This window comes from Macrobrachium nipponense, chromosome 5, assembly GCF_015104395.2.
Source record: "Macrobrachium nipponense isolate FS-2020 chromosome 5, ASM1510439v2, whole genome shotgun sequence".
In the NCBI taxonomy this organism is placed as follows: domain Eukaryota; kingdom Metazoa; phylum Arthropoda; class Malacostraca; order Decapoda; family Palaemonidae; genus Macrobrachium; species Macrobrachium nipponense.
This window is the reverse complement of record NC_061107.1, coordinates 107,016,502-107,036,930: the sequence shown is the minus strand read 5'-3', so window position 1 is coordinate 107,036,930 and position 20,429 is coordinate 107,016,502. Positions and strand designations below refer to the sequence as shown.

The following is a 20,429-nucleotide window of genomic DNA, read 5'->3' as shown; positions in this document are numbered from 1 at the left end:
TGAACGGGATCGTTCTATCAACTTTTATGACATTCATAACAGAAGTTGATAGGGTAATATTCATGAGTAGCAGTTGGCCTCCATTTTCAGTAAACATCCACATCATTAGACAAATGACTGACTTATTGGAACAAATGGATCATTCTTCTTGATGTTTCCAACATATGTTACATCCTTCATCAGTCATTTTCATAATTAAATATCCAGTGTCCACCATAGCCAAATGAATTAGTTTCTTTTGATCAGACTCATCCTTCCCTTGAAAAATCTGGGCCTGAAATGTATGGATGTCCACCAGGAAGTTAGGGGATACACTCATTTGATAATCTCTCTAGTCAAGAGAAAGGACAATTTGGACACTGTTTCATGACCAACTTGAAGCTAACGAATGAGATGTTGGCATTAAGCTGAAAGTCTAATCTGCAAGGAGGCATCATAGACATCATACTGTCATTGGAACTGCAGGATCATAGAAGTGGAATGATCAATCTCACTGATCACCTTCAAAACAGAGAAAATATGACCTGCCCTTCTGACAGTATACACAAAGCTTCTGAGACAAGCTTTGTGATTGGCTGTTTTCAACCCTTCCAGCCAATAGTGTGTTGTCAGAGAGAGAGAGAGAGAGAGAGAGAGAGAGAGAGAGAGAGAGAGAGAGAGCCTTTGTTAGAAACTCTCTTTGATTGGCTACTTCCAGCTCCTCCAGCCAATAGCATGTTGTCATGGAGACTATGTCAAAGCAATAAAAAAATAAACAAAATTATAATGTATTGTATGCATGCAATGATTTGATGATGTGTGAATACTCCATGTATGGAAGTAAGTGCCTCAGTGGCGTAGTCGGTATGGTGTTGGCATACCACATTTGTGGCTGCGAGTTTAATTCTTGGGCATTCCAGTGGTGATAGAAGTTCACTCTCAATGTGGTTCGGAAGTCATGTAAAGCCATTGGTCCCGTTGCTGAATAACCACTGGTTCCATGCAACCTAAAACACCATACAAACAAAAAAACAAACAAACAAAACCATGTATGGAAGTGTAGGTTTGTATCCTAGGAAAAATATGAATTACTTTTGAGTTTGGATATTTTGCATTGTTTACTGATTAATTTATTTCAAGAGTTTGGATATTTTGCATTGTTTACTGATTAATTGATTCAAAGATTCCGTTTAGGGAAATATTTGTATACTTGTGTTGATGATAATGATCTTGTAGAAATTGCAGTAGTGCTAATATTGCATTTTAGAAATATACGAGCTCAGTGTCTGTTAGTGAAACAGTTTTTGACCCCTTGAATTATTTTCCTAAGTTAGTTAAACTTTGCTGAGACTTACCAATTGTTTAAAAAGTACTATCTTTTTTTTTTTTTTTTTCAGTAGTTTAAGTATTAATTTTTAAAGTTTATTTTCATATGCAGGACAGATCTACATACTATCTGGGAGTCATTACCAATAGTATAGATATTTATACACTAATATTGGAACCCATGAATCCAAAAGGGTTTTTAGCAATCTTGTTTTTTTCAGGAAAAAACTGCTGGAAGGGACAGCAGGTCCGAGTAGTGGTTGATGACTCCAAGCCAAAACCAACAACCAAGAAGAACAAGCCCATACAGGCTGACTTAGATATTTCTAAGGAATTTAGTAGGTTAGTGTCATTGACAATGCATTTAGCTAGTAGTATAGATTTCAGTATTAAATGTCTTAAAGCTTCTAACTTCACATTTATCAGCATAGTAAACAATGGATCTTAATGTTGTTGGGGAGGTGATGGATCATGTCAGGTTTGTTCATAGGCCATACTGCTCACTGCTCATTTTGTCTGAAGGTTCATTGTAGCAATCATTCAGCCCTCAGTTGCATTAGTCTTCCTATTTCTTTTCATTTACTCCTTTTGATGTCTCCTGACTTATCTGTCAGGCTGAAACTTTACAAAGTTCTCATTTATGAACTAATTCATTGGGTAAGCCATGCATTGCAAAATGTAACTGAGTTTTCATTAAACTTGTCATATAATTGAAGTTTCTAGATGGGCAGTCATGCCCATATTAGCGCACACCTCTAAATCCGAGAAGACAGTTTTCATGTAAGTAACTTACCAGTAATTACATAGCTGTAGTTTTTAACTCACACGGCAGCCTTTTATATCTAATAGTTGCGGTAGTGCTTTGATAGTTTAATGTAGGTAGCAAACCCTGGCCATTATTGGCTGTGTTGGAACGACTTGGCTGACAGCGGCATTCTGTTTCTGCAGTTCTCATGGTCAACATTGTTGAGGTTGTTGCAGGTTTTTTTTTTTTTTTTTACTGGAATTTGGTGAATACAGTGATCCCCCGTATTCGCGGGGGATGCGTACCAGACCCCCCCGCGAATAGTTAGAATCCGCGAATGTTTGGAACCCCTATAAAAACGCTAAAAACAGCCTATTTTGTTAGTTAAAACTTAAGAAAAACCACTAAAAATTTTCATACTTGGTTTTTATAATAGTTTTATTTTATCACAAAAAGTGCATTTTATGATGAAATTGATAACAAAAACCAGGAATTTGTGGATATTTCTCATAGAAAAATACCGCGAATGCGCAAATTTTCCGTGAATAATGCAGGGAAAGGTTCCCGAGAGAAATCCGCGAATGTGTGAGTCCGCGAATCCGGAGAACGCGAATACGGGGGGTCCACTGTATTGCCATTTTTTGTAGCTTCAAGCTATTGTGTTTTTTTGTCAGTTGTAAGCTTTTTGAATTATTTGTCTGATTAGAGTGCATCTAGTGTTTGCTACTGTAGTGAAGGCTGTAGAACTAGACTAAGTTATATTATGATTTGCATACTATATGTAGAAAATGTAGAGGACAGGTATTTTCTAAGGAGAATACTTGTGATTAGTCCAAGGTTTGGGATGAGAGAAAGTGGAAGGTTTGTGAATCTAACCTTAATAAGCTTGTAAGGGACAGGAAGAGAAAGGCCCAAGAGTTAAACCTGGTAGTACACACTGTTTCTTGAGATAGGGATGTCCTTGAAAGTCCTATAGATAAAGATCTTTGTGATAAAATGCTTAGTAAAGTGGAAATGAAACTGGTGGCTACTCATCCTGCCAGTTCTCTTAAGATGAAGGTCACTGTCCCGCTCCCCTAACCCCAGGAGAAGATGTACTGAAAGTTCAAGAGAAGCTGGTGGGGTTTGCCCATGGGTAGTTGCCCCCCGCCCCCCAAGTCGAGATTGTTGCATGAACCCTGTTAATGAGTACAAGGAGGCACTTTGCAGTCCACAGGCTAATGGCAGCTATGCTGTGGATCTCTGTCTTTTCCTCAGCCTGATTCGTACTCACCCGTGGGATTTGCCAGAAACATTCTCTCCTGAATGCCCTTCTGTTGAGCACCCTCTTTTTTATGTCAAGCACCCAAATGACCACTTCGGGTCCCGTCGTCTAAGCACCCGTCTCATCCCGAGCGCATGGCGCAGACTCTTCATCACCTGTCTATCTCTCCTGAGTGCCAAGTGCCCCACCTTGGATCAAGATGAGCCATATTTGGCACCCATCAGACAACAATTATCTGAAGTCCTGAGCTTTCTCAAGAAAGCTCACCTCCAAGTCTGCTCATGACTTGTCCCTGTCTTCAGTCTCTTCTGATGATGAAAAGGTCAACCAAGACCCTGCTCCTTTGGCATTTGCAGCTCTTCTGCACTACCTGTTGGTGATTTTTTCCTTCATTTTTTTTGCTCCAGATGCCCTGGTTTCACATTCTTCCTTTCTGATGAGGAGTCTACCAGAAGATAGCTCCAGGCTTCCCAAGATGGCTTGTTCCTTTCCATCTAAGAAGGCAATCAGAGAAACTGAAGACTGGCTCTCTGCCAAGAGGGAGCAAGGTAAGGCTACTTTTGCCCATTATCCCTTTCGTCTGGTTAAGAGGAGATACCATTTGTACACCACCATGGAAGCTCCCTCTTTGGGAGATGCTGCTCCTCCTTAGAGGACTTCTCTAGCCTCATTGACTCTTCCTGTCTCTTGGCCTTTGTATCGTCGAAGATTGTTTTCTTCAACAGAGCTGGACCTATGTAGTTGAAGAACCTCTTCAAGGTCTGAGGTTTTCAGTTTCCTTGACTGGAGGGTCAGAGCCCTTGCTAAGAAGATTGAAGACTACAAGGACTTGGATTAGCACTTTTTGACAGATTTGTTTGGAGTTTTGTCATGCACAAAGCCATCAAGGATGGCACTTCGGAACTAGCAGCCCTTTTCTCTTTCTGGGTTCTGGAAGAGAACTTTTGTGCTCCTTCAGCACCAGAGGAGTCACACAGTCACAGAGGTTGGACGTTATTCTATGACCCTATGGATTCACTTCAGCTTCTCCTTTTGATAATAGTGGAAGATATTGCTTTTGACCTCCAGGAGAAGTCCACTCAAGACCTCTTAGCACAGTCTTCCAACCACCCCAAGGATTCGTCGTTATCATTGTTTGTGCTTAAGACCGTCTCTCCGCTTCAACAACATTATTTTTGTGGAAGCAAGCCTAAGTTGCAACCCAGACTGCTACAATGTCTGGTTCTCAGCTAGAGCCATGAAGAGGAGCTCTTCCAAGGGTTTGCTCAAGAAATGAACAAGAAATCCTTCATACTCAAGTAGGAGCCAGACTTCTCCATTTTTGGGAGAAGTGGAGTCACAGAATCTGAAGGAGGGCTACTCCATCCTTTATAGAGAAGTCTCCTTTGGTAACTTCCCCCATCGTCTTCTTGACGGCATACTCAAAATGCTCAGAGAAGCATTCGGCTCTTTTAAGGAAGTATCCTTCCTCCTTTTCAAGAGAGCCATAGAAGTCTAGGACATCTGCACAGAGGGCTTTTACAATGTCTTTTCTGTAGTCCCCAAAGCATCTGGGGGTTGGAGACCAGTCTAGACGAAGCGCTCACAATCTGTTCTTACGGAGACAAAATTTAAGATGGAGATGAACCAGTCTGTCATGTCATCCATTCACCTGGGCGATTGAATGATAACGTTGGATGTGCCGCACATACTACCATATCCTCATCCAACTAGACTCCAGGAAGTAACTCTGGTTTGTCTTCCAGGGCAAAGTATTTCAGTTCTCTCCATGGCACCTCAAGTGTTTACTGGAGTCCTCGCCCCTCTCACAAAATGGCTTCATCTGATCGGCATCAACATCAGTCTTTACATAGACAACTGGCCTCTTCAATCCCCTTTGAAGGAGAAGTGCACGAGGGACCTGCAGACCATTCTTCACCTCACTCAGGAATTAGGAATTCTTATAAATCTTCAAAAGTCTTGGTTAGCCCTGACATGAGAGAGCCTCTATTTGGGCTTTTCCATTCCCTAAGAGAATTGCCAACTGCTCCTAGATGATCTGCAGTTTTCTCACCCTTTTCGTGTTTGGTTGGCCTACCAGTGGATGAGCCTACTAGAGACTCTAGCAGGCAGACTCCATATGAGTCCTCCAATTCTACCTAAAAGCCAACTTGGATAGGAGAAAACCCAACTGGACTCTGTAGTGTTTCCATCATTCAGGAGATCAAGTCAGACCTCCAGTGGTAGCTGTCTGAAGGAACTTTTGCAGGGAACGTTCTTGAAAGTCTGGAAGTTTCAGCATGTGGTCAGAAGAATGGAACCTTCATATCAATGTAAGGGAGTTAAGGCAATTCATCTAGGGTCTTCAGTGCCTCTTGACCATGATCTACAAGCCAATGGTAATCCATGCGGACAACACCACACTGACTTATATCGGAAAGCAGGGAGGCACTCATTCCTCGTCTCTGCCATGCAGCAAAGGATCTTCTATGGGCAGACCAGAATCGAGTGACGCTGGTCACTCGATTTATTCAAGGTAAACTAAACATTCTGGCAGACGAACTGAGTTATTGGATGCAGGTTCTTCCCACTGAATGGACCTTGGATCTCATTGTTTGTCTTGACCTTTGGAGATTGTTGGGCAAAACTGACTCTGGACCTGTTTGTCACCTCAAGAAGCCAACGCTTCTTCTCTTCTGCTCTCCAGCCCTGAATCCCCTGGCATGAGCAACAGATGCCATGCTCCAAGACTGGTCAGGCCTGGATATGTATGCCTTCCCACCCTTCAACATGGTGAGAGAAGTGCTGAACAAGGTTAAGGTTGTCTTGCACCAAACGTCTCGGTGACCCTCGTAGCTTTGTTCTGGTCCGTGAAGGAGTGGTTTTGGACCTTCTACGGCTTTTGGTGGACTTCCTGAGGATACTTCCCACCCCAAAAACCATGGTTACTCAATACAACCTTGCTTCAAGAAATACCGCCAACTGTTTTTCCCCTCTCACTCTTGACAGGTTCAGACTGTCAGGTTGTCAGAGTGAAAAACATTTTTCAAGAGCAGCTGCAGAAGCTATTGCATGATGCAGACATCTTGCAATGTCTACCAAGCAAAGGGGACAGGTTTTTGTAGATGGTATTTCTGGCATCTCATCTTCTGAGACATCTTTGACACAACTAGCGGACTTCTTCCTCTATCTGAAGATCTCGGGAGGTCTGTCCTCTTCCACTATTAAAGGGTGTTGAGCTATGCTTAGCTTGGTTTTTAAGCATAGAGGTCTGGACCTGTTGTCAAACCCAGTCAAGTCATTTGACACTTCTAAGCAGGAGGCCAATCTGGTTTCCTGAATCTAGACGTCATGCTAAAGTGGCTCACAGGCCCTTCTTTTTAACCCCTCAGTTCTGTTTGCCTGAAGGACCTCACATGGAAGACACACTTCTTGTGACTTTGGCAACTGCCAAGCTTGTAAGTGAACTGCAAGCTATTGACAAGAGGATAGGCTTCTCCCAAGGAGACGCAGTATGCTCTTGTACCCTAGGTTTCCTAGCTAAGAACGAGGACCCATCCAAGCCCTGGCCTCATTCCTTCCACCTTAAGAGTTTATTGGAAATTTTGGGCCCAGAGGAAGAGGAAAGGGTTTTTTGCCCAGTGCGAGCCCTAAGATATTATCTCCAAAAGACCAAGAAGATCAGAGTCATCCAGCTACTTCTGATGTTCTGTCAAGAATCCTTCTTGCCCTCTTCTTCTAAGGGACCTGAATTCTGTGGGAAAATGTTTCAGTACAAGATAAAGGGAGGTCAGTGTGACTTGAGATTTCATTGGGGAATGTACTGCACACCTCTGTCCCATAATATCTTGAATGAACTCATAAATTTACCCTGAGATTGTTGTTGATTTTAGTCCATACAGTCAATACCCCTACATACCAAAGTCCCTATGTATGAAAATTCCAGGTTACGAAGGCGAAGACGAAGATTTTTTTGCTTCTGCGTATGAAAATATTCAGGTTGCGAAGGGTGTACTGTAAAGTCCGAGATTTGCTTGGGCTGCCGAGAACAATTTTGAAACTTGTGCGCCACCAACTCGGTAGACTCACCACCATCCTCCCGCTCTCCCATTGGTTCCTGATGCTAGTTACCGCCATAAGATCCTGCTCTCCGATTGGTCAGCATCTATCCCATCATGCATCTACGTGAGTGAGTTCCTCGACCATTTCGTTCTGGCAGCGTTATCGTACACCTGGAATTCGTTCGTTCACATAGATTTCGTTCGTTAATGTAAATTCATGTAAGGGATTTCACTTTTGTTGCACTGTAAAGTTACTTTAGAGGATGCTCTCTATGGAGACGAAGATGGAGATAATCAAGAAGTGTTAATGCTTTCTGCCATTTGTTAATGTGTTTCATAAAGTTTACTGTTAATGTTTTCTGCCATTTTTTAATGTGTTTCGTGGAGTTAAGTGGTCATGTTTTCTGCCATTTGTCCTCCTCCTCTGTCGCCACTTTCGGACATCGCCTTTCTCGAAAGGTAAGGTTCCACATTTTACTACATACGTACGTACAGTAGTGTCCCAAGATACAAGATTAATCCGTTCCGAAGCGGCCTTCGTAACCTGATTTTTTCGTATCTTGAACTACGTTTACATGTAAATGGCCTAATTCGTTCCAAGTCCAACAAAAACACCACAGAAATTAAATTTTTATAATAAAGCTAAATTGACCAATAAACAATGAAATACAACAATTTGGACCATTCAATACCTAACCTAATCTTTACTGTACAGTGGTACCTCGAGATACGAAATTAATCCGTTCCAAGGCGGCCTTCGTATTATGAGTTTTTCGTATCTTGAAACATATTTTACATGTAAAATGGCTAATCGTTCCAAGCCCTCCAAAAACACCCAAGTAAATTTATATTTCCAGGCCTAAAACACATGTTCTAGGGTTACAACGCCGATCCAACGGAAGAAATATGACTCCAAAAAGGCAAAATACTGTACATGAGTAATATTCAACTACATGTAATGTTCAACCCCATTTTTACTGCATTATATTAGGACTTTAGCATATGTCCCTTAGCAATAAGCCTAGCCTATGTTAGTGGTTGCTACTGTAGCCTAGTCTATGATTCTGACTCTAAACCTAAGAGCTAAAAGCTTAGAATATGCCAATAAAATGTGTAAATAATCAGTTTGATGTACTCATTTCAAATAATTATTAATTAATCATTAACTATAGTACACAAACAAACAAAAAACAAACCTTCAATTGATTGTCTACATTCAGCTCTTACCCGTCTTACGAGTATCGACGAGCGCCAAGCATTCATTTTTCCTAGCACACAGTAAGCCATAAATTGTCGTTAGTATCTCTCTTCAACTGATGAAACTACCAAACAGTATAATAACCATTCATTCTATCTTATTCTATCTTTACCTAATGGAGATACCGAGTTACTGACAGCTATAATGAAACATACGTATACGTAACGTAATAATAAAACTGAAGAAAAATTCTAAAAAATACGTATTTGTTGGCAGTGATTTATTTTATATTTTATGATATCTAATTCACAATTTTTTTTATTAAATGTATTGCATGTACTCATTTAAGTAACCATTAACTATAATAAACAAAAAAAAAAAAAAAGCTTCCAAACGTCTGTTTACATCCAGCACTTACGAGTATCGAACGATCGACAAGCAATCACTTTACACAGTAAGCCATAAATTTTCATTCTTTCTCTTCAACTACTGAAACTACCAAACAGTATACTAATAACCATTCATCTTTTCTATTATTTATTCTAATCTTTACCTAATGGTTTTTCTTTTTTTTTTGTATTAAATGTATTGCATGAATAAGTTTTCAATTTACAGCATCCTTTTACCAATAGAATACTTAAAGCACAAGGGGTAGATGCTGACCAATAGGAGAGCAGGACCTTATGGGGTGACTAGCATCAGGAACCAATGGAGAGTGGGAGGATGGTGGCGAGTTTACACAGTTGGCGGCGCGGGAGTTTTAACATTGTTCTCGGTGGTCCGGGCGACTCTCGTGACTTTACAGCACAACCTTTCATATATTGAAAACTTTTCGTATGTTAGAGCAGTAAAATTTTTCGCATTGGCTTTCGTATCTCGAGTTTTTTGTAAGTAGAGCCTTTCGTATCTCGAGGTACTACTGTACCAGTAAGTAAAGTGTATTAGTGTACAGGGTACAAGAAATACTCTACGTACAGTATTTCAAGTGAGGCGATGTCCGAAAGTGGCAACAGAGGACAAATGGCAGAAAACATTAACACTTAACTTTACAAAAAACTTAAAATTAAATTAAATTTTTTTTTTTTTTTTTTTTACTTTTTTTTCTTTTATATAAATTTTAATTTCTTCACCACTTTCAATTTTCTGTTTTTTCATATCACTTGAACCTTCCTGTCTGCTTACTACTAAATGCCTCTTTAAAAAATAACTATCCAAGGAAGATTGCTTCTTCCTGCTTTTCAAAATGTTCCTGTAACGTCTCTGGCAAACGTCATCGAGCTGCGCAAGCTTACGACCTGTGTAAGCCTTTTTGGGGTGTCTCATTTCTACAAATGATTGCACTTTATGAAAAGCAGCTATAACATCCTTAATTTATTTCGTTGTCATAGGGTCCTCCTCCTTGTAGCCGCTGCTAGAGAACTCTTCTTGAACAACATTATGTTTGCATTGCCTCCAACTCCTTCAGGTCATCTGTCGTAAGTTCCTCTTGATGCTCCTCGAGAAGATCATTGATGTCGTCGTCCTTGACGACAAGCCCCATGGACTTGCTGACTGCAATGATCTCGTCAAGATCTGGTTGCGAAACAGTTTCAAGATCGTCAACTGTTTCTGAATCTGCATCAGCTTCGCCCACATTGAATCCCTCGAAGTCTCGGCCAGATATGGCTTCAGGCCAGAGTTTCCTCCATGAAGAATTCAAGGTTCACCTTGAAATGTCCTGCCAGCTTGATCGATGAGTCAGATGCATAATCACGATATTCGAAAACGCTTCTTCCCAAATTCACGCAAGGTGAGGTTTGTGGTATCGGTGATGTCGAAACATCTCTTGAAAAGATGTATTGTATACAGCTTCTTAAAGTTCGATATCACTTGCTGGTCCATGGGCTGGAGGAGAGGGGTGGTGTTGGGCGGAAGATAAAGAACCTTGATGAAAGAATACTCCACTAGGATATCTTCCTCGAGGCCAGGAGGGTGAGCAGGGGCATTGTCCAACAACAGCAGACATTTCAGAGGGAGGCGCTTCTCTTCCAAGAATTTTTTAACTGTCGGGCTGAAACACAGATACCCACTCGGTGAACAAAAGTCTCGTTACCCAGGCTTTCGCATTAGCCCTCCACATCACTGGAAGCTTCTCCTTTAGCACTTTGTGGGCCTTGAAGGCTCGAGGAGTCTCTGAATGATAGAAAAGTAGGGACTTCACCTTACAATCCCCACTGGCGTTGGAACAAAGTGCAAGCGTAAGCCTTTCTTTCATAGGCTTATGCCCGGGTAGCTTCTCTTTCTCCAAGATGTACATCCGACGAGGCATTTTTTTCCAAGAAAGGCCAGTCTTGTCACAGTTGAAGACTTGCTGAGAACTGTAGCCTTCGTTGATCATCATCTCGTCAAACGTCTTAATAAAGGCTTCGGCGCTTTCGTGTCCAAGCTGGCAGCCTCCCATGCCACACCACACCACCAAATGGATGCCAGTCCATCCGTTTCCGGAATTGATCAAACCACCTCCGAGAAGCCTTGAAGTCGGGGGTTGCCGTCGATGTCCCTTCTCCTCCATCGTCTTCAGCCTGGGCAATCAAAGCACCAAAAATAGTGCTGGCCTTGTGGCAGATTGCCGTCTTGATTATCGTATCGCCAGCAATTCTTTTTCTTTAATCCATACAAGAAGCAGCCTCTCCATCTCATCATGTACGTGGATCCCCTTGTTGGACAAATTAGTCACGCCCTTGGAAGTTGTAACTGCTTTGATTGGCTTCCTTCTGATTAAGGATGGTGCTTATCGTTGATGGATTTCGGCCTTATTCCTTAGCGATCACACTTAACCACATGCCAGCCTCATACTGCTTGATTATCGCCATCTTAGTTTCCATAGAAAGCATCCTCTTCTTTCCGTGAACTTCAGCAACATTCTCGGGACCCATGGCTAATAACGTAAGTTAATTAAGTTCACACACAGCACGATAAGTAACTTACTATGAAGAAAGCGAAATCACTAACATGAATTTACGTTAACAAATGAAATCTATGTGAACAAAACGAATTCCACGTGCGTACGATAATGCTGATGCGACGAAATGGTTGAAGGACGCCTTTATGTAGAGGGATGATGGGACAGATGCTGACCAATAGGAGAGCAGGATCTTACGGTGGTGACTAGCATCAGGAACCAATGGGAGAGTGGGAGGATGGTGGCGAGTCTACTGAGTTGGCTGTGCACGAGTTTTAAAATTGTTCTCGGGGGCCCGGGCGAATCTCGGACTTTTACCCATTCGCAACCTGAATTATTTTTCGTACACCAGAAGCAAAAAAATCTTCATCTTTGCTTTCGTAACCTGGATTTTTCGTAAGTAGGGACTTTCGTATGTAGAGGTTCCACTGTACAGTATTTCGTGTACCCTGTACACTAATACACTTTATTTACAGGTACAGTAATGGTTAGGTTAGGTATTGAATGGTCCAAATTGTTGTATTTCATGTTTATTGGTCAATTTAGCTTTATTATAAAATTTACTGTGGTGTTTTTGTAGGGCTTGGAATGAATTAGGCAATTTACATGTAAAACATAGTTCCGAATACAAAAAAAATCAGGTTATGAAGGCTGCTTCGGAACGGATTAATTCGTAACCTGAGGCACTACTGTATCTTTTACAGTAGTATGACAGTTATAATTGTAATTTGGAAACTTAGAAATATTAAAAAAAACGATCATGTATAACTAACGAAAAGGTACCGTCTCTCCCTATCTTGGTACATCACATGAATATTTTACCATATGAGAATACTCGATATTAGTTTTTATCTGTTATACCATGTGAGCTGGAATTGTAACTTTACAAACTAAAATAAGCACGTTAGGAAAAAATTTATAACCAGGTAAAATTAGCATATTTTTATAACTGTCTTGGGAAAGAGGCCCCGCCCTCACATGGTTGGAAACATTCACTTTTAACTTCTCATGTAAGTTACAGAAAATTTGTCAGAAGTTTTGTTCTTATACCATGTGCATTTGTATATATTCCAGGACATACTTGTCTGTGTACATCTGTGTCCTCAAAATGCAGGCAGTATGGCCAACATTGTAAGAATTTCAGGATCAGTTTACAGGTCACACTGTAGTGTTGATGAGTGACAATACAGCTGTCATTGCATGCATCAACAAACTGAGACAGTATCTCCCACTGTGTCATGTGTAGTGAAGATGCATATGTGGGCAGTTTCCCAAGCTGTCAAGTTGTCTACAAGATGCAAACAAGGCATGCCGAATGTGATTGCAGATCAGCTGAGTCATCAGGGTCAGGTGGTGGGATGGATTGGTTCTTACACCCCCAAGTAGCAGAGAGGTTGTCCAGTTAACCCTCTTACGCCGACTGGACGTATTTTACGTCGACATTTTTTGTCTCCCGTGTGCCGACTGGACGTATTTTACATCGACTTACAAAAGTTTTTTTTTAAAATTTGCGGAAAATACTTATAGGCCTACAGCCTAAAACTTTTGAATCACGCGCCTTGGGGCCTACCAGCCTAAAACTTTTGAATCACGCGCTTGGGGGATGCTGGGAGTTCACGGATCAAGTGTTGTTTTGTTTACAATCGTTACGCAGGCGCACAAGCAGAATTTCTTTCTTGCCGCCACTAAAAGTATCTGTGACACATCTCGGAAATTATTTCGTCACTTTGACATAATTTTTGTACCATTTTAAATTAGCCGTTACATGAAGTATTATATATGAAAATGTGCACATTTTTATGTAGAATACAACAATAAAATACTCATGATTGTAGCTTTTATCAGTTTTGAGATATTTTCATATAAATAACGATAATTGCCAAAATTTCAACCTTCGGTCAACTTTGACTCTACCAAAATGGTCGAAAAACACAATTGTAAGCTAAAATTCTTATATTTTAGTAATATTTAATCATTTACCTTAATTTTGCAACTAATTGGAAGTCTCTAGCACAATATTTCTATTTATGGTGAATTTATGAAAGAACTTTTTCCTTACGTCCGCGCGTAACTCTTCTGAAAAAATCATACATGCGATTGTGGTAATGTTTGCACCATTTTAAAATTAGCCGTTATATAAAGTTTTATATATGGAAATGTGCGCAATTTCATGCACAATACAACTAAAAACAACCCATGGTTGTAGCTTTTATCAGTTTTGAGATATTTCATATAAAAAATGATAATTGCCAAAATTTCAACCTTCGGTCAACTTTGACTCTACCGAAATGGTCGAAAAACACAATTGTAATCTAAAACGCTTATATTCTAGTAATATTCAAGCATTTACCTTCATTTTGCAACAAATTGGAAGTCTCTAGCACAATATTTTGATTTATGGTGAATTTATGAAAAAATAACATTTTCTTTACGTCCGCGCGGTAACTTCCGAAAAAATCATACGTGCGATTGTGAAAATGTTTGCACCATTTTAAATTAGCCATTACATAAAGTTTTACATATGAAAATGTGTGCAATTTCATGTAGAATACAACAAAAAATAATTGAAGGTTGTAGCTTTTCTCATTTTTGAAATATTTGCATATAAATCACGATAAATAGAAAAAAAACCACGTTCGGTCAACTTTGACTCTACCGAAATGGTCGAAAAACGCAATTGTAAGCTAAAACTCTTACAGTCTAGTAATATTCAGTCATTTATCTTCATCTTGAAACAAATTCGAAGTCTCTAGCAAAATATTTAGATTTATAGTGAATTCATGAAAAAAAAATCTTTCCTTCCCTCCGCGCGCGGATTCTCCGCCACAAATCTCCGAAAAGCGTATGTACCATTCTCGGAATATTTGCTCCGTTTCATATTAGGCATTTCATAGATTTTTATATATGAAAATGTGCGCTATTTTATGTAGAATAAAACTAAAAATATTTGAAGGTTGTAGCTTTTCTTATTTCTGAAATAATTGCATATAAAAAATATATATATTAAAAAATTCGACATTTGGTCAACTTTATAACTCGTCAGATATGGTAGAAAACGCAATTGTAAGCTAATACTCTTATAGTATAGTAATATTCAATCATTTGTCTTCATTTTGAAAGAAATTGGAAGTCTCTAGGACAATATTTAGATTCATGGTGAATTTTTGAAAAAAATATTTGTTTACGTCCGCGCGTTACGAATTCATGCATTATTTGTGATAATATTTTTGTCTGTGTTGCTTTTATTGTTTTACAATGTGTATATACCAAAATGATCGCGATTAGTGTACATTACAACGAAAAAAAAAAGTAACTTGTTACCTTTAACCGTTTTGCGCTCAGCGCCATTTGAATACAATTATATATGAAATTTTTGTTTTTGCGCTATCATATATCGCATTATTTTATATATGATAATGATAATTTTTTTTATTTCTGATGGTTGCATACTAAACTTCAGCCAATGACAAAAAAAGGAGCCAAAAATGAACTCTTAATCTTGAAAACTAAGCGCGCTGTGATTTTTTGAAAAAATATTTTTTCCCCTTCCGCGCTCACTCTGAAACACCTCCGGCACATGGAAGACAATTTTTTTTTTACCGCTTCGGCGTAAGAGGGTTAAATATTGAGGGTATCCCATGCTCAACCTATTTGCAACCAGGTTGAACAGAAGAGGCTTTCTTTACTCCAGTTTCTCTTGGTGTTGGTTGGAAGTTGCGCCTTTTACACTCCTTGGACAGTCTGGTCATATGAAGAGTTTCCACACTTGGAGGTCATTGGTGTCTCCTGTGCAAGAGAGGCTTTTTTTGTCACAGGACTTTAATGAAGTTGTCCTCCTGTGCAAGAGAGGCTTTTTTTTCACAGGACTTTAATGAAGTGTCCAGGGTACCATAGACATTCCTCATCTAACATATATCAGGCAAAGGTGCTATTACTGTGATTGGTGTTTTAGAAATGGTACTTCTTTAGTAGTATATATTTGTAGCAGTTTTGCTGAGACAAGCACCATTCAGTTGTTCAGTAAAATACTATTGCTCGGCTGTTTCCTGGGTTTGAAACATTGTGTGACTCAGGAATTTTTGCCTCCTAAATGTAATATGTCCTTGTACTTGAGTTTTGTCAGGGCCTATGTCTCAGGCTTCATACAGAGGCCTTACACTTAATTGTTTCCTTTTAGCTTAGGTTTTGGCAAAAAGGGTAGAGGAGTTACATGGCCTGTCATATATTGTCCTATACCATTCCTGTGTTAGTGGTGATGAAAACTAGTATCTGTTTATGGCAGTCAAGTGATCCAAGAATTTCTTGAGCCTTTCCCTATAAGATTCTTTTGTGTGTAGACCTGGATGAGATGCTGCTTTGTCCAAATTGTAATGAATTGAAAATAAACTATTTCTAGTGGCTGGAGTGTAGCCACTTTTTCATTAATATAGGTAAGCGCAATGGGGAGGGTTCTAGGAACGCTCTTCATGTATTCATGAAGTAATCAGATAGGCCCACACTACTTCTAAGGAGGAGGTTGGCATCCATCTTTGTGTGAAGGCTCATTAAGTTTGTTTCTAGCTTTGTGAGAAAAACTCATTTTCCATGTTATGAGGACAGGTGTCTGGCAAAGACTTATTTTGTTGACCCCAAGTCCTTGGACACTTTCTCCTTTGGACCGTTGGCTGCCATACAGTTTGTGGTCATGTGAGTTCCTTTTCAGGACCAAGGTTAGAATCTTATCCAGTGTACATAGGCCATTCTTAAGTCAGGAGGTTTGCATGTGGAATGACTTGTGTTCCCTTCCATCCCTCTGGTATAGTGGCTAAGGTAGTGATATGGCCGCTCAGATGTCACGGGTTTGCACCTCCCCTGGGTTGAAGAAAAATCACTGGCACTGTACCATGATCAGTTACTGCTGCAGTGTGGGGTCTGTGGTGGGAGGTTGAAAGCAACTATTTTGGAAGCTTGAATTTCAAGTCAATGGCCCTCTGCGCTTGTTCCATGTGAATAGGTTTCATCTAACGAAAATTGTCCTTTTTAATGTCAATTTCTGTATCAGAGTACTCCTTTCTTTGTAATGATAGTTGGTGATACCACTTCTCATCTCTCATAAGAACAGAGAGAGAGGGGGGACATTGTAGAGTATACTAGTCCTGAACCCCTTACTACTTGTAACAGAAAGAACTAACAGCCCCTTATAACATGAAGTGTCTTAAGGGAGATGTCACAGTTCTCCAAAATTTTCTTACATGGGTAACCCTTCCTTGCTTTTGAAGGGGCATTCAGGACCAGGGCCCTACTGCTCTGGCCAATCATTACACCAGGCTGGTAGGAGGTTACAGGAGTTGAGACTTCGCCTCGAATATAGTATTGGAGCTTCTCTTTAATTTGAGCATAAGAAGCATAAATAGCATTGCCAGGGAGACAGTTGCAGTGGGATATTGTTACTGCAACAGGAAGTAAAACCTGAATGAAAACAAACTACATTTTGGAGAATTATTTCATGCTTGACACTACATTCAGTCATTGAAACATACAAAGATTGTTATACTGGATTTGATAATTAGTTATGTTTATCTTTGTGAATTAAATTTGTTCATTGATATCTATGCTTTCTCTGTAGATTAGTAAGACCAATTTTGAAAGGGTTCTAGAATCATTAATCATGGACAGATTTTGGATATCTAATATGTACAGAACAGAACGTTTCTTATTGATTCAGGACCTAATGTGCAATTAGTTTTCTTAGAAATTTTGCAAGTAACTATCTTTTGATTTGCTTTCTTGTATTATTTTTATTCCATATACAGCATGTGATTAACTTATGGAGATATTTTACTGCATTGCAGGTGTAAGGATGATGGTGCTCTACGATTGGATCTTAGCAATTCCAGTATCACACAGTTACCTTCGTCTGTCCACAATCTTACTCATCTCGTGGAATTTTACTTGTATAGGTAAAGTGCTATGGAAACACTTGTATACTAGAATTTATATGTATTGTGAACCCCCCTTATTTGCAGACTCGTGCTTTCCCGGACCTCTCTCTGGAACATATACCCCTATTATTTACGAAAAATTTGCCTGTTCGCAGTAGTTATATATATAAATAATCACCTCTCAATTAACGCAAAGGTTACGTTCCTGGAGAGCTAGCGTTAATTAAAAATGAGTTATTTAAACATATTTTTCCCATATGAAATAACAGGAATAATGGGGGTGATGTTCCTGGACTTGGGGAACCCTGTTTTTTTTTTTTTTTTTTTTTTTTTTTTTTTTTTTTTTTTTTTTTTTTTTTTTTTTTTTTTTTTTTTTTTTTTTTTATGTTTTTTTTTTTTTTTTTTTTTTTTTTATATACTATACAAACCGAATTGGATAAAAGCAACATCCGTTTGGTGTATTTCAACCATCATATGATAGTAAACAATTACCGTAGTTATGTTATAAATGACGTTATGTAGAATAGGACTGATATATTTATGCAATTTTAAATGCAATAGATCAAAGACAGCAGGGAAATATTCTGTTGAATTTAAGCCAAGTTGTAGCTGAAGCGGAGAAACTGTTCAAGCTGCTAATGAATGGTATCATGCATCGGCAACAAGGATAAAACTCCAGAAAAGTTATGCCATCAAACACAATTGCAGATAAAATATAGAGAGAAAATCATTTTGATCAGAAACTACTGGGCTTGAAACAAATTTTACTGTTGTTTTCACGTAGATAAAAGGTAAATAAAGTAAAGCTTGTATTGCGATGAAATCAAGTGAAAATAGCGAATGAAAGAATCACTTTTTTTTATGCAATAAACATGCTCCAAATGCAATCTGTTAATGAAAAAAATAATATAGTTCACAATGAGACTTACTCAAGCCATATTTCAACTTAAAAATTTGTTGTATAACAAAAAATGACCTGTAGATTTGTTTATGCTAACTAGAAGCAAGAAAATATGCTCACTACATGAGTTAAAATATGGCAAATGAACTCTTATTCGTCATCAGCTGATTTCCAAACCAAACATTCACTATGTTATTTATAACACAAAAATATTAGAATACATACAATATTATAGGATACAGTGAAATAATGTATAACTTTTTAGAAGATTCAGGGAAAAGATGCATATTATTCATTACTTGTATAATTATACATTTTACAATTTGTTATGTACCAAAATCATTGCAATTTAGTGTACAATACAACGAAAAAAATAATGAACTCGTTAGCTTTAACGTTTTGCTCACAGAGCGATTTGTATACAATTATATATGAAATTTTTTTTGCGCTGTCATATATTCCAATATATTTATATATGGTAATGATGTTTTTTTTTTTTCATTTCTGATGGTTGCATACTAAACTTCAGGCAATGACAAAAAAAGGAGCCAAAAATTATTTCTTAATCTTGAAAATTAAGCGTGCTGTGATTTTTGAAAAAAACTTTTTTTTCTGCTTCGGCGCTCACTCGCGAACGCCGCCGGCATACGGGAGACACTTTTGGAAATACCAGCTCGGCGTTTAGGGTTAATGTAATCTACTTTTAAGATTTACGTTAACTTTACTAGGTCCCTGTGACGAGTGAAAATGGTGGTAAGGATGTTGGCACAATGTTAGCAAAACATTTGTAAAAAGAGGTTATGTTAAGTCCGAAGTGAAATGAAACTTCCGCTTGCGTGAGCGATACGAGGTGAAAACGAGTGGTGACCCGCTACATGCGGTGACGAGACAGCTAATTTTCTGTAAACGCGAAGGAGATTACAAGAAATTCTAATTTCTTATTCAAAGAAAAACAGCATTAAATTTTCTGGCAGAACAATAGATACTAGTATGGTGATTGATATTACGTTAAAACTTCAAGACTTGCGTTACTTGCTTAAATTGTTGAGATAATGCTTAAAGGGATAAAAACATGGCTTGCGTTGTGTGAAACAACGGTTGGCTGGCAGGCCTGAGAGAGCGCATGCGCAAGCTGACAAGAGCTGGCAGGCTATACAGTTACCAACACTTGAAATGTAAACTAAGTTAAAATGGATTCCCCTAACATATCACAGACAGAAGAAAGTAACACTTCTTTTGCCGTAACTATTAGTAGTACACTCCTAACTAGCTAGGCTTTTCTAACACAGCAATATACCCTGGCAAAGCACTTCCTAGTTTGAACTAGTACTTTCTGGCATCTATCTACCACACGTGCTCGTGTCTCGTGCGAGCTCCAATACAAAATAACAGAATTCGCTCGGCGCTCTTGCCGTTACAATATAATAATATTTCTCACTTAACACTTATTTAAAACTTCAAATAAAACTGCTTAAACGTACCTTAAGCTAACATTGGTTATAAATAATCATATTTCATGAATGATTTGCCTTCCGTACCGAGAGTCGTGCGTGTGTCTCCTGCTGCAAGTGAGCTTTGATTTAAGCTTTGTAAAATCATTTACAGTTTTACATTTTACAAGGGATAACGCAATTTACAAGCTTTTTAAGCAAGCTAGGTTCGAATCCTCGGCAAGGTTCGTCACTTTTATGTATCAGGGCCTCGTATAAACCGAATACGTAAACGGAAAATATTACGTATTATATGGACATGCAAGTAACTGGAATTTTAACTTACCTCAAAAAAGGGGGCTTTTTGATATTATTTTTAGAGAAAAAGATCAATAGAAAATTCAGCTAATTACTTTACATACATTTATACAAGAGACTGTTGAAATGGCCTGGATAAAGAGTAAATGCAGCTTATCCGCACGGGGACCAATATTATCTCCCACAAGGGGATAGCTGGCTAAAATGAGATTCACGTAAATGCTGGCTTTCAAAATTATTCATATCTTGCGGTAATGCAGCACTTGTGGGCGTGAAGACTTGTACACGTGACTCAGCAAATCTGGAAAAAAATCCCAGATTAGAAAAAGTAAAAAGGGAGACTTCTTGCGTAAGTTACGATTATTC

At 38.9% G+C, this 20,429-nt stretch overlaps 1 protein-coding gene across 1 annotated transcript in view; it reads left to right on the top strand.

Annotated features, from left to right (window-relative positions):
* The first annotated feature begins 794 nt into the window (after nucleotides 1-794).
* LOC135215885 (leucine-rich repeat protein soc-2 homolog) overlaps nucleotides 795-20,429 on the top strand; it is a 90,027-nt gene continuing 70,392 nt past the window's right edge. The window contains exons 1-3 of the mRNA XM_064250839.1: nucleotides 795-819; nucleotides 1,527-1,647; nucleotides 17,325-17,432. Coding sequence (XP_064106909.1) covers nucleotides 795-819; nucleotides 1,527-1,647; nucleotides 17,325-17,432 — 254 coding nt within the window. The remainder of the gene's footprint in view (nucleotides 820-1,526; nucleotides 1,648-17,324; nucleotides 17,433-20,429) is intronic.